The sequence below is a fragment of the Macaca thibetana genome, chromosome 1 (assembly GCF_024542745.1).
Source record: "Macaca thibetana thibetana isolate TM-01 chromosome 1, ASM2454274v1, whole genome shotgun sequence".
Taxonomy (NCBI): Eukaryota; Metazoa; Chordata; class Mammalia; order Primates; family Cercopithecidae; genus Macaca; species Macaca thibetana.
Genome location: NC_065578.1, coordinates 117,183,658 through 117,195,989, shown reverse-complemented (window position 1 = coordinate 117,195,989; position 12,332 = coordinate 117,183,658). Strand labels below are relative to the sequence as shown.

General features: G+C 37.0%; 1 protein-coding gene across 6 annotated transcripts in view; it reads left to right on the top strand.

The window, feature by feature from the left end:
* The window catches only part of GDAP2 (ganglioside induced differentiation associated protein 2), a 70,068-nt gene that overhangs the window by 17,834 nt on the left and 39,902 nt on the right, over positions 1-12,332 (top strand). For all 6 annotated transcript variants that reach the window (XM_050748677.1, XM_050748696.1, XM_050748702.1 and 3 more), the window contains 3 exons: positions 433-521; positions 5,927-6,003; positions 11,023-11,182. In XM_050748677.1, the coding sequence (XP_050604634.1) occupies positions 433-521; positions 5,927-6,003; positions 11,023-11,182 (326 nt within the window). The remainder of the gene's footprint in view (positions 1-432; positions 522-5,926; positions 6,004-11,022; positions 11,183-12,332) is intronic.

The window sequence follows — 12,332 nt, the reverse complement described above, 5'->3', positions numbered from 1 at the left end:
TCTACTCCATTTTCTGGACATAGCATATCAGACATTGTTAAAGACCCCAGTTTTTTAAAGACAAAAGCCCCAGTTTTTAAAGATTAAAAACCTAGCAGTGGAAGTCAAATTTTAGGTGATTTAGGAGGACCCTGACAATAGAATTATCTTTTCAAACTTAGCAGGATAAATGGGATAGATTTGAGTGACTTGAGAATTTAACCTTTTCCCATTTTTTATTCAGTTTATATGTGAAATATGTGTCCTCCAAAGAGTGCAATTAAATTGTATATTAATATAATTTTTGAGTAGTACAGTTGGGTTAGCTTTTATAGTAGATTTGTTGAAGAGGGAGAAAAGGAGAAGTAGAGCTAGATTTTGAAATTAGTTATGTATTGTGTATGTATTACAGATGTTTGTAGTGCAATTTTTGTGTTTTCCCTGTGGTTGCAGAGAGCAGTCAATGTCTTCTGTTGGCTTCTGTGTCATCAATTCTGCAAAACGTGGTTATCCTTTAGAGGATGCAACACACATAGCACTTCGTAAGTAATGTTGGAGAAGCTGTACATGAATTGAATCTTTAAAATTTTTAAAATTCTGGGCATGGTGGCTCACACCTGTAATTCCAGCAACTTGGGAGGCTGAGGCAGGGGGATCACTTGAGGCCAGAAGTTTAAGGCTGCAGCGAGCTGTGATTGCATCTATGAATAGCCACTGCACTCCAGTCCGAGCAACATGTAGTGAGACCTCATCTCAAAAAAAAAAGGGTTTTTTTTTTTAAATCATTAAATAGTTATAGCCAAAGAATATTCATTGATTAAATGATTGTAGCACCCTGGAGGGAAGTTTTTATTGGCAAGCTGCAGAGCTCTCAATTTACTTTTTTAGGTTGACATTTTTCTCCATTTGAATAAAGGGTTAGAAGACTTGCCTATTAGTTTTTTTAATTTAACAGAATTTGATTGAGCAAAGAACGAGTCTGGAGTTGGGCAGCCCCCAAAACCTGTATAGGTTCAGAACAGCTAGCCTCTTGAATTTGAAAGTGATGCTAAGTTAGAAAGTATGGCTAATGCATTGAGTAGTTAAATCACAATTTAGAATAATCTTAACAGTGCAATAAATGCAGTCCGATTTCATGATATCATATTTGTATAACACTTGGCAGTTTAAATAGCCACATTCACACATGCTGTTTGAATGTAAAACTACATTTAGGTTTTCAAAGACTGGGCTCAATCAATGTGAGCCAAATGTCTGTATGTGACATAAAAATATGGCATTCAGCTAAAGAGAGTCCATGATCTCACTGTATATATGCAGATTTAGACCACATCTCAAGTTTTATATTTATTTCTGTGTGTCATATTTCCATGATCTCACTGAATATATGCAGTTTTAGACCACATCTCAAGTTTTATATTTATTTCTCTGTGTCATATTTCATGAGACACTGACAAACAGGAGGGCAAACAGTTTGAAACGGTAGTGGTGTTTCTTCTAAAGAAGAGCATGCTTTTAGAAAATATGATGTCCATCTTCAAATATCTGAAGGAGTCTCATTGTGAACTTATTCTGTGCTACATTTTTCAGGCAGCAGTTCTTTCGGGTGTTGTCATAAACTACAATGAGCATCTGGTGAAAGAACACTGTGAACCCATTGTCAAGAAAAATGTGCATAAATACAGAATTTGCATGTTATTTCAGGAAGTTTACAGATCCTCATCAGGATTATAGATAAGAACTCCAACATTACAAGGCAAGGTCTAAGACCAAGTTATAAGGAAGAAAATGTTGGTAGTACTAACTGTAACAGAAAAGTATTTTAGCAATCTTCTTGTCACTAGGAACATTCATGCAGAGGTTACATGACCATTTGTTGCAGCTATTATAGAAAACACTTCTCATTTCAAAGACAAATGATACTAAATGATCTTTAAGACCCCCTGTTATCTCTAGAATTTAAAGTTGAAGAGCTGAAAGCCTTATATCCACAAATACCACAAAGATATTTGAATGTATAAATTATTATTATGTAGCCTGGAGTTTAGGGTGAGGCTCTGTTCAGTCTTAGTCTTATTTAATTATAAACTATTTTAAAAACCAATATTCTAATTACTCAAGGATTTTATAGTAAATTTGTATATTTTATAATTAAGCTTATATACATTATACTAGACTGAGCTTGGGGGGCAGGAATCTTACCTTTTTATCTTGAATGCTTGACATATGGTACTTGCTCAAGAAATAAGTATTTTAAAAAAGGACAAGTAAATTCCACTTACTTTACTTAACAACCCCGTGTTTTAGGTAGTATGGTGTCCATTGTACAAATAAAGAGGCTCAGAAATTTCTCCTATTGTGAGAGTTATGCAGACTTGGAGCATATATCCAGACCTTCTGACTCCCAAGTCTAGTAACCTGTCTGCTATACTAGATGATTCATTATGCTTGAGTTAGAACTGCTTCAGTGGAAGACTACTCTGTTATTACATGCCTGTCTTCTAAATGGTACCTAACCAAAGCAAAATTCCTGCCTTGATATCATTGCTCCTGACAAGGCTTTTGACTGGTCTCTGCATTCTCTGACAGCTATGTCCTGTCATCTCATAGCTTCTTTTGTATATCTATTTTTTATGAAGGTAATCGTAAGGATTGTATTTTAAAGAGGCAGCATTATTTTGTATAAAAGGTTCTTAATAGGGAGTTAAGAAGACTGGTTTTTAGTTCTAATTCTACCAGTCCAACTCTAGCTCTGTGGCCCCAGACAAATCACTTGATACAGTACTATAAGAGATGTCAACTTTGAGAGTAGCAGCAGATAAAGATCGATAATGGGTATAAGGGAGTTTGATGAAGCAATTTCTAGAAATATGATTAGCAAAAAGGAAATGTACAACTCTTAAAAAGTGGGCACATTTGACTTATTAGGCCTTAAATCTAGTGGCAAAACTGTAGCATCTCATTCAAACACACAGAAGATAATGCCTTTTGCTTGAATATTTTATCAGGCATTTGGAAAACAAATGACTTGTACACTTTAGTAACATATATGGGCCAAGAACAGATCTAATGATATAACTCTAAGTACTTGGTATCAAAAGCTTTCTTATTAAACTCTTATCAAAATTTATTTCATTTGAAGCCTAAGTAATGTTTTTGATAGATATATTAAGACTTGTGCTTTTTTTTTCTTAGTTCATGTGCAGTTTGTTTTTCTCCAGAAGAAGTATCTGCATTGAAATAAATTTATCAGGTTATTTATTCATCCAATAAAAATTTGAGTGACTACTATGTACTGTATACAAAATAATACAGTGGCGAGAAATAAGATGAAGGTGTTTGTTCTTGCGGTGTTTCCAGATGGAGAATTATAATGTCCTAGATATCATTCTTACAATTTATAGAGTATTCACTAGATGTTTAAGCACAGGACATCATGATTGGTTGCAGAGATAGATGAAATTTTGAAAGGAGGAGCGTGGTCTGACCTTTAGTACTAAAACCGTAGAGTCATGACATCATTCTTCTTCACTGCTTTTGCAGAGTTAATTTTCTACATGAGTTCCACTGAGAGAATTCAGTTTGGTTGCTATTTGGTATTGTATTTTATCTTCCAAAGGAAATAATATAATTATATTCTGGGAAACTATTATGCATGAACATTAAAACTTGATGTCAAAGTAAATAGGAAACAGAAAATCCTTATGTTTTGTTTTGTTTTGTTTTGTTTTTTGAGATAGAGTCATACAGTGTCACCCAGGCTGCAGTGCAGTGGGGCAAACACAGCTCAATGCAGCCTCAACCTCCTGGGCTCAAGTGATCTTCCCTTGTTAGCCTCCTAGGTAGCTAGGACTACAGGCATGTGCCACCATACCTAGCTAATTTAAAAAAAAAATGTGGTAAACACAGGGTCTCACTGTGTTCCCAAACTAGTCTTGAACTCAGGCTCAAGTAATCGTCTTGCCCTCACCTCCCAAAGTGCTGGGATTATAGCCATGAGCCCCACACCCTGCTGAAAATCTTTTTTTGAAAGTTCATTTTGAAGAAGCTTTAAAGCAGAATAGAGGGAAAAATGAAAAGTATATTTGTTATCCAACAGGAGGAGAGTTATGAGTGTTTGTTTAATCCTTTAACAAATGGGTTTGCTTTGTCAGGTTCTTGACCTACAATGTTGAACAAAGCAGGCAATATGTAACTGAGCCATAAATTGTTAATTCAGTTACAAGTTACTTTTGAATGATTGCATATCACATCTGTAAGGTGTGCTAGGCCCCAAATTAAAGTAATATTAATATAAAATATGCTTGGTCTTCAAAAAGCTTAGTCTAGCTATAAAATGTGAGAAATTCTTTAAAATGAAGGGTGTTCAAAAGATTCTAGAGGGGACACAAGGAAGGGTGGAGATGGCTCTCGGCTGGGTCTTGAAAAATGAGTGGGAGTTCACCAAAAGAAGAGAATGGTGGATGAGTGGTATTCTAGTCAAAGGTAGGCATGCAAGCAGAGGCAGGGCATCAAGTAAGTGGTATGTTTTGAATACAGCAAAGTAGATTTGGCTAAAGCATAAGATGTGGGAGGAATAATTGAAAATAGGACTAAAGAGCTGAGTGGGGAAAAGTGGATAGTTGGGGTTGGAGTATAGAGAGTCATGCTAGGGTTTTTGAATCTTAACCTGTAAGCAGTGCAGAGCATCACCAGTGTTTAGTAAAGAGGGTAACATGAGAAGATAACTCAGGCAACAGTGAGTATGTAGACTTGGGGAAGAAAGACACAAGGAGAGCAGTTAAGAGCTTGTTACCAAAGTCTGTGTGAGCCTTGAGAACCTGAAAGCAGCCAAAAGAAATGAATAAATGTTAGAAATATTAGCAATAGAATTAAAAGCCATAGGAACTATTTGAAAATGCAGTGTGAAGGAAGAGGTAAAGGAAGCATCAAAGACAATTCAGGATTCTAGCTTGGATGATTGGTTGGATGTTGATATGTAACCAAAATAAGGAATATAGGTAAAAAGGACCAGGTTTGTTGAGAAAAAGATGGTGGTCAGGATTTAGACCTGTTGGGGTCAGGTTTGGCTACACTGAATTTGAGGTCTCTGTGAGTTATCTGATCAGATATACCCAATAGGCGTCAGGTAATTCGGGTCTTTTCCTCAGAAAAAAGAATATAAAGATTTGGGAGCCATCAGCATTTGAGGTAATACCTATCCAGCACATTCGTGAGCCAAGGAGAATAAGTATATCAAAAAAATAAAAAATATTGAAGGCAGAACCCTGGAGGACAACATTTTTAAAAGGTGAGGGCATGTGTGTTAAGGATTAAAGCTAGGGAGAGATCCAATGAGTTAAGAACTGAAGAAAAGGCCAGTAGGTCTTGTTATTAGGAAGCTGATAAAGAAGAATTAGGATAACATAGGAATTAAGAAAAAAATAATTGAGCTTTGGTTTTGTGGAGTTTTTTCAGGGTCTGAAGGGCTGGGTAGGATATCTAATACTGTAACTGAATGAATGGAAAGACACTTGTGCTAGATCATTCTGGCCGACAGAGGCCCCAGGGAATAAGAATATGCTGGATAAGAGAGAATTATCTGGAGTCAGCATCTTCTACGGCCAGTCACTGTTCTTGGCATTGGAAATAGAGCAAGAAATACAATAAAGTGTCTTCTGTTATGGAGCTTTCATTCTAGTGAATGAGGTGGAGAGGGCAGGGAGGATAACAATACACAAGTAACTTCATAAAATGTCTATCACAGTTGCTCTGGAGGAAAGCAAATCAGAGAAGAGTTTTTATACAAGTAGTCTGGGCAGGCTTCACTGATAGGGTATTACTAAGCAGAGTCCTGAATGAAGTGAGAAGTGATCCATTACAAAAATAAAACATTGAGGAGTTTGATTTTTCTTTATGTATAAGTAGTTTTTTATTTATTGAGTAATCTTTCTATTCTTTTCCTTAGGCACTGTAAGGAGATTCCTAGAGATTCATGGGGAAACCATTGAAAAAGTAGTATTTGCTGTCTCTGATCTTGAAGAGGTATTTTGCTAATTGTTACATTATTTAAATCTTATTTCTACCTTTAAGCATTTGCCTTTGGCTTATCGCTATATATTTACTGAGTTTCCAGCAGACAAATCCTAATGATCTATGTATGTATTTGAGAGTGGGTCTTACCATCATTCATTGAAAAAGACTATATTGGAAACTAAAAACAAGTCAAGAAGGAGCATTTTGTTCATATTTTTTATAGCTAAACTGTTGTCGCTGTGAGTGAAATCTTACAAAGTGGAGTTGTTTTGCTTGGCCCCTGTGTTAGCTCTCAAAGCAACACCTTCTAAGCACTGAGTGTTTGGGGAGCATAACTGGAAACTACTATGCCAGAAAAGCTTTGGTGTGTGCCTGAGCAGGTGACAGCCTAGCCCTGTGGCTGGTACTGTGAGGTTTATATGTTTTGTTATATGTAGTTCAGTTTAATATATTTCAATGTAATGTCAAGCCATTTTAGAAAATCAGTTTATTCTTATCTCATTACACTTTAATTTTAGAGTGATTTGTCTAGTTCAGCTTCTAATATTTCCCAGTTTTGTATTATTGAGCAAGTTAACCTCTCTGCTTAAGTAAAATAGAAATACTGATAGTACCTCTATCAGGTTTTTCTTGATAATAAAATGAGCTAGTATATTCATATTAGCTATCTATTAGTGAAGTATCTATTCAAGGCATATATAGCTACATATATAATATATATGTACCTTTGAATTTGCTGTAAAAAAGGCACATTTACTTTATCTCTTGTTTCATCTGGTTTATTTATACATAGAATCTTCCAGTGATCTTTTACTGAATGTTTGCATATATCAGGTTTACTATATTAGGTCCTGGGAATATACCAGTGAAAAAAGCATGGTTGTTTCCTCAAGGAGCCTTTATCCTTTTATGGAAATAGATAATTCAGATACATTCAGATAATTGTGATAAGTGCATTAATGGAGGTATGGGAAGGATAGGACATAACTTTAACCTGGCACGGGGTTAGGAAATGCTTCCCATAGGAAGTGATACATAAGTTGAAATAATTGTAAAAGGTACATAAGATTTGCCAAGGGAGAGAGGCAAGTGGCAACAGTCCTACAAGCCTGAGCAAAGACACGGAAATAAGACATAGCATCGAGTGTTTAGTATTGGTATTGCATAAAATGTGAGGCTGAGAGTGGCAAAAATGAAAGTTAGATAGGGATAAGATCATTCAAGGCCTTGTGTCACATCCTGTAAAATTTAGACTTTATTAATTACGCAGTGGGAAACAGAAGAGCTTTACACAAACAAATGATGTCATCTAATTTCTGTTTTAGCTGTGTGAAGGATGGTTTGGAAAGAGAAAGACTAATGGCAAGAAGAGATAACAGGTGCTTGCAGTACTCCACATGAGAAATGATCAGGCCTGAACAAGGGTACTGGTAGTGTTAAAATTTTAAACATTTAGTAAATAAATTCAACTGGAGTTGGTGGTTGATTAAATACATACGGGAAAAGGAGTTAAACATGACTTCTAGGTTTTTGGCTTGAGTGACTAGGTAATGATGCCGCCATTGAGATAGCAAATAGAAAGTGGGAAAAGTTTTGGAGATGGGATGAAGACAAATTATTTTCTGAACACGTTGAGTCTTAGAGGATCAGTGGATCATCAGGGCAGAGGCTCAGCAAACCATTGTGCTTATCAGTTTGAAGCTGAGGAGTGAAGTCTAGGTTAGAGATTTGTCCATTTTCATAGGATAGGATACAAATGAGATATGGCTCTTGCTCTCAGGGAGTTGGCAGACTAATGCTGAGACAACCAGATAAACAAAGATCACCCTACAGTGTGGCAAATGCTCCTCTAAGGCATGCACCACAGTGCCCTGGCAACTTGACACCTGACTCAGATTTAGAGGAACAGACTTTGCCCTCAGTATACCTGGGAAAGTAATCAACAGTTACCGTCTTTTTCTCAAGTCATTTGTGAATAATTTATAGAAGAATAAAGGGATAATGAAAAGCAAGTTTATTAGACATTTTAGTAAGAATTTAAACATAACAAACTTCTTTGTATCAAGTAAATACTGTTGCACAAACATAAAAAATGAAAGAATACTGTCACACATCCTTTTAGTAAAATGAGATTGTCCAGGTTCCTATCACAAAATAGTATGTGATTAAGTTCTTCCTGTTGAATGACGGAATGAGAATACCATATTTTCTTTTGTCCTTGGAAATACACAGTGGCTCTTGCCTGTAATCCCAGTACTTTGGGAGGCTGAGGCAGGTGGATCACCTGAGGTCAGGAGTTCAAGGCAGGGCAGGACTTATAGTTTAGGACTGGCTAGTTTGAATAATTCCAGCAGACTCTGGACTATAGGAGTAATCTCTAGATTCCTGATACCTGGCCCTTGATTATTTAGACCAAGAGAAATATTTGCATAGTATGTAAGAGTTAGATAAGAAAATGATTAGAACTGTAGATTTGGGATTGGTTGGTTGGCATATGCAAGATGTGCTTTTTACTATCTTTAGGAATTAGTTATCCCTTACAAGGACAGTCTTCCCAGGCCAGAAAGCTTTTTAAGATGTGAAAAACATCATAAAATAGAAAAAAAAAAAAATGAAACGTAATTAACATACATTTATTTAAAGATACAGATAGCCAGTAAACACTGCAAAAGTGCTCCACACCATTAACCATTAGAGAAATACAAGTAAAAACCACAGTGGATACCACTTCACACCCACTAACATGGCTATAATTATGAAGGGAGACAATAACAAGTGTTGGTGAGGATGTGGAGAAATTGGAACCCTCATAGGTAGTTAATTGGAATGTAAAAATGGCACAGCTACTTTGGAAAACAGTCTGGCAGTTCATGAAAAAGTTAAACATGAAAGAGTTACCCTATAATGCAGCAGTTTGACTCGTAGTTGTATACAGAAGAGAGTTGAAAACATTTATGTCCACACAAAAATTTGTACACAAATATCTGTAGTAGCATTCTTTATAATAGCCAAAAAATAGAAACAACTGAAATGTCATCAAGTAATGAATTGATATAAAAAAAAGTGGTGTGTGTATGTGTGCGTGCATGTGTGTTAGAATATTATTCAGCCATAAAAAAGGAATGAAGTATTGATACATGCTACAACATGGGTGAACCTTGAAAACATCATGCTAAGTGAAAGAAGCCAGACACAAAATGCCACATACTGTATTCCATTTTTATTTTTATTTATTTATTTATTTATTTATTTATTTTTTGAGACAGAGTCTCGCCCTGTCGCCCAGGCTGGAGTGCAGTGGCACGATCTCGGCTCACTACAACCTCCAAATCCCAGGTTCAAGTGATTCTCCTGCCTCAGCCTCCCAAGTAGCTGGGACTATAGGCGCATGCCACCACACCTGGCTAGTTTTTTGTATGTTTAGTAGAGATGGGATTTCACTGTGTTAGCCAGGATGGTCTCCATCTCCTTACTTCATGATCTGTCCGCCTCAGCCTCCCAAAGGCGGATTACAGGCGTGAGCCACCGAGCCTGGCCTTTTTTATTTTATTTTATTTTATTTTATTTTTTGAAACAGAGTCTTACCCTGTCACTAGGCTGGAGTGCAATGGTGCAATCTTGGCTCACTGCAACCTCCACCTCCTGAGTTCCAGTGATTGCCCTGCCTCAGCCTCTCGAGTAGCTGGAACTACAGGCGTGTGCCACCATGCCTGGCTAATTTTTTTGTATTTTAGTAGAGATGGGGTCTCACCATATTGGTCAGGTAGATATCGATCTGACCTGGTGATCCCCCTGCTTCGGCCTCCCAGAATGCTGGGATTACAGGTGTGAGCCACCGTGCCTGGCCCTGTATTCTATTTTTATGAAATGTCCAAAAATAGGCAAATTCATAGTGACAGAAAGAAGATTAGTAATTGCCAGGGGTGGGAGAGGAAGGAATGGTGAATGATTGCTGATGGGTTTTAGAGTGATGAAAATGTTCTGGAATTAAATAGTGGTGGTGATTGTACCTCCTTTGTGAATATTGTGTATGAAAAAATCACTGAAACTGGGTTTGGTGGTGTACACGTGTAATCCCAGCTACTTGGGAAGTTGAGATGGGAAAAATACTTGAGCCCAGGAGTTTGAGAACAACCTGGGCAGCATAGCAACACTCATCTCAAAAAAGAAAACAAAAACAAACACTGAATTGTATACTTGTATACTTTAAAAGGGTGAATTTTATAGTATGTGAATTCTATCTCAGTTTTTTGCTACGGGCAACACAATATGAAACTGAAAGATAATGATTTCTTGAATGAGTTCATTGTCCTAGGTGATTCCATAATTTTTTTTCTTTTTATTTTGTTTGTCTTTTTTAGTATAGTTTGTAATAATTGATGAGTAATTCTAGGTAATGAGAAAACGATTCCTAGGAAGATGAAAAAGCAAAATGCTTCAAGATGTAGGACAAATAAGAGCATACATGCCTTTAATATATTGCAGATTTATTAGTCCAGTGGACCAATCAATATGGGAATTACAAGATAAGATGAGTTTTATTCTGTTTTTTTTTTAAGTACATCTTTGTTCTTTGAAAAAATTTTTAAGAAAGAATAAATATCATGAAAGAGAAATCCTTCACAAACAACTCAGAAGCTAAACCTGGTTGAACGGACCCTGATGGCACAATGAGGGTTAAGGAAGTAGCTAGCATCTGAGCCAAATCTTGAGAGACTGGTATCGTTAGGAAGTGAAGGTACGGATAGGGACAGGAGTGGCAGGACTTATGCATTCCAGGTTCAGTGACCTGAAATTGTTAGGATGGGCAGGCATCACATTTAACTTGACTAGATAACAATATCCTTATCTTTAACACAAAAGCTGATTGAGGGTTCCGGACAGTATCTAGTCTGAGCTCAGAAGTCGTAAAGTCTTTATTCTTGATGGAGGTTGTCTTCACAGTGTATGAACAGCTCAGCTAAGTACTGCTGAGGTCTTCTGTGTTTTGTGCTATTTTTCACAGAATGTCTTGCTTTTCTGACACAGGCTACTTACCAAAAGCTGCTACCTCTGTACTTCCCAAGGTCATTAAAAGAGGAGAATCGATCATTGCCGTACCTACCTGCAGATATTGGAAATGCAGAAGGGGAGCCTGTGGTACCCGAACGACAGATTAGAATAAGCGAGAAACCTGGCGCTCCAGAAGGTGAGCTCTAGAGCTCTAACTTTTTAAATCTCCCTCTTAAGGAGCAAAGATAAGGCACCAATCACCAAAGAAGTAAGAGATTCAGCTTGACCTTTGGAAAGCTCTCTGTTACCATGACACTACTATCAAGACCAGAGTAGAAGTTTTTGAGTTCTATTCTTGAAATTACAAATACAATTTGGATGGATGGATGGATGGATGGATGGATGGATGGATGGATGGATGGATGGATGGATGGGTGGGTGGGTGGGTGGGTGGGTGGGTGGATGTCAAGTCTGTGTTAGACAGTGGAGATTAAGAGGTGGCTATAACAACATTCTCACCCTGATGGAGGTTATAGTTTCATGCAGGACACTGCTGAGATAGTGAAGTACGTTATTGTCTAACATTTTGAACAGCTTTCAGTATCCTCTAAAAATCATACCTAACATTAAATACTAAGACAAGAATATTATAACCATTCATTTTGTTTCTTCGGGTTATGTACTGTCGTAGGTTGGAGCAGTAGGTAGAATGTGTTAGGATGGGGACCTTCTGAATCTACTCTGCATGACATCTTGTAGTGATGGTCGTGTGTACATGTTTAAGGTCTTAAGTCCCTTCTGTGGAGATATGCCTCACACGCTTCAGTGCTGGGACTGAATCGTGTAATCCAGCAGTTTAGGGAATTACTATGAAATTCCTAGGGTGAATATTTCTTTTAAAAATGAGCACCAAGCCAAAATTGGTAGGAAGCGACTCAAGATTTTATCACAAGTACATAGACTTTCATCAAGTGGAGAGAATTATAAGTGGTCTAGCATCAGAAAATGAGAAATATCTGGAAACCAAGCTTTGCTGAAGGGGTGCCCATGCACTTTGGGTGAGCGTCCAGTATAGTATATCCTTGAAATAATGCAAAGAGTTGTTTTGAAATCCTCATGCCTGTGACTACCGTAAAATTTTTCTTTCATAAAATGCATTTAGTGTGATAATGAGTGGTGAACAGCAAAACCACTTTGAGTGCTGGACAGTAGATAAGACTCATTGATTTGCTAAAAGATTCTCTTCTATCCACCATTCCCAGAGTGTTTGATTTGCATTCATATTTCAGAAAATACTTTTTGTGATAGATGTACACCTTAGCATTCTTATTTTCAAGTAGAATGTT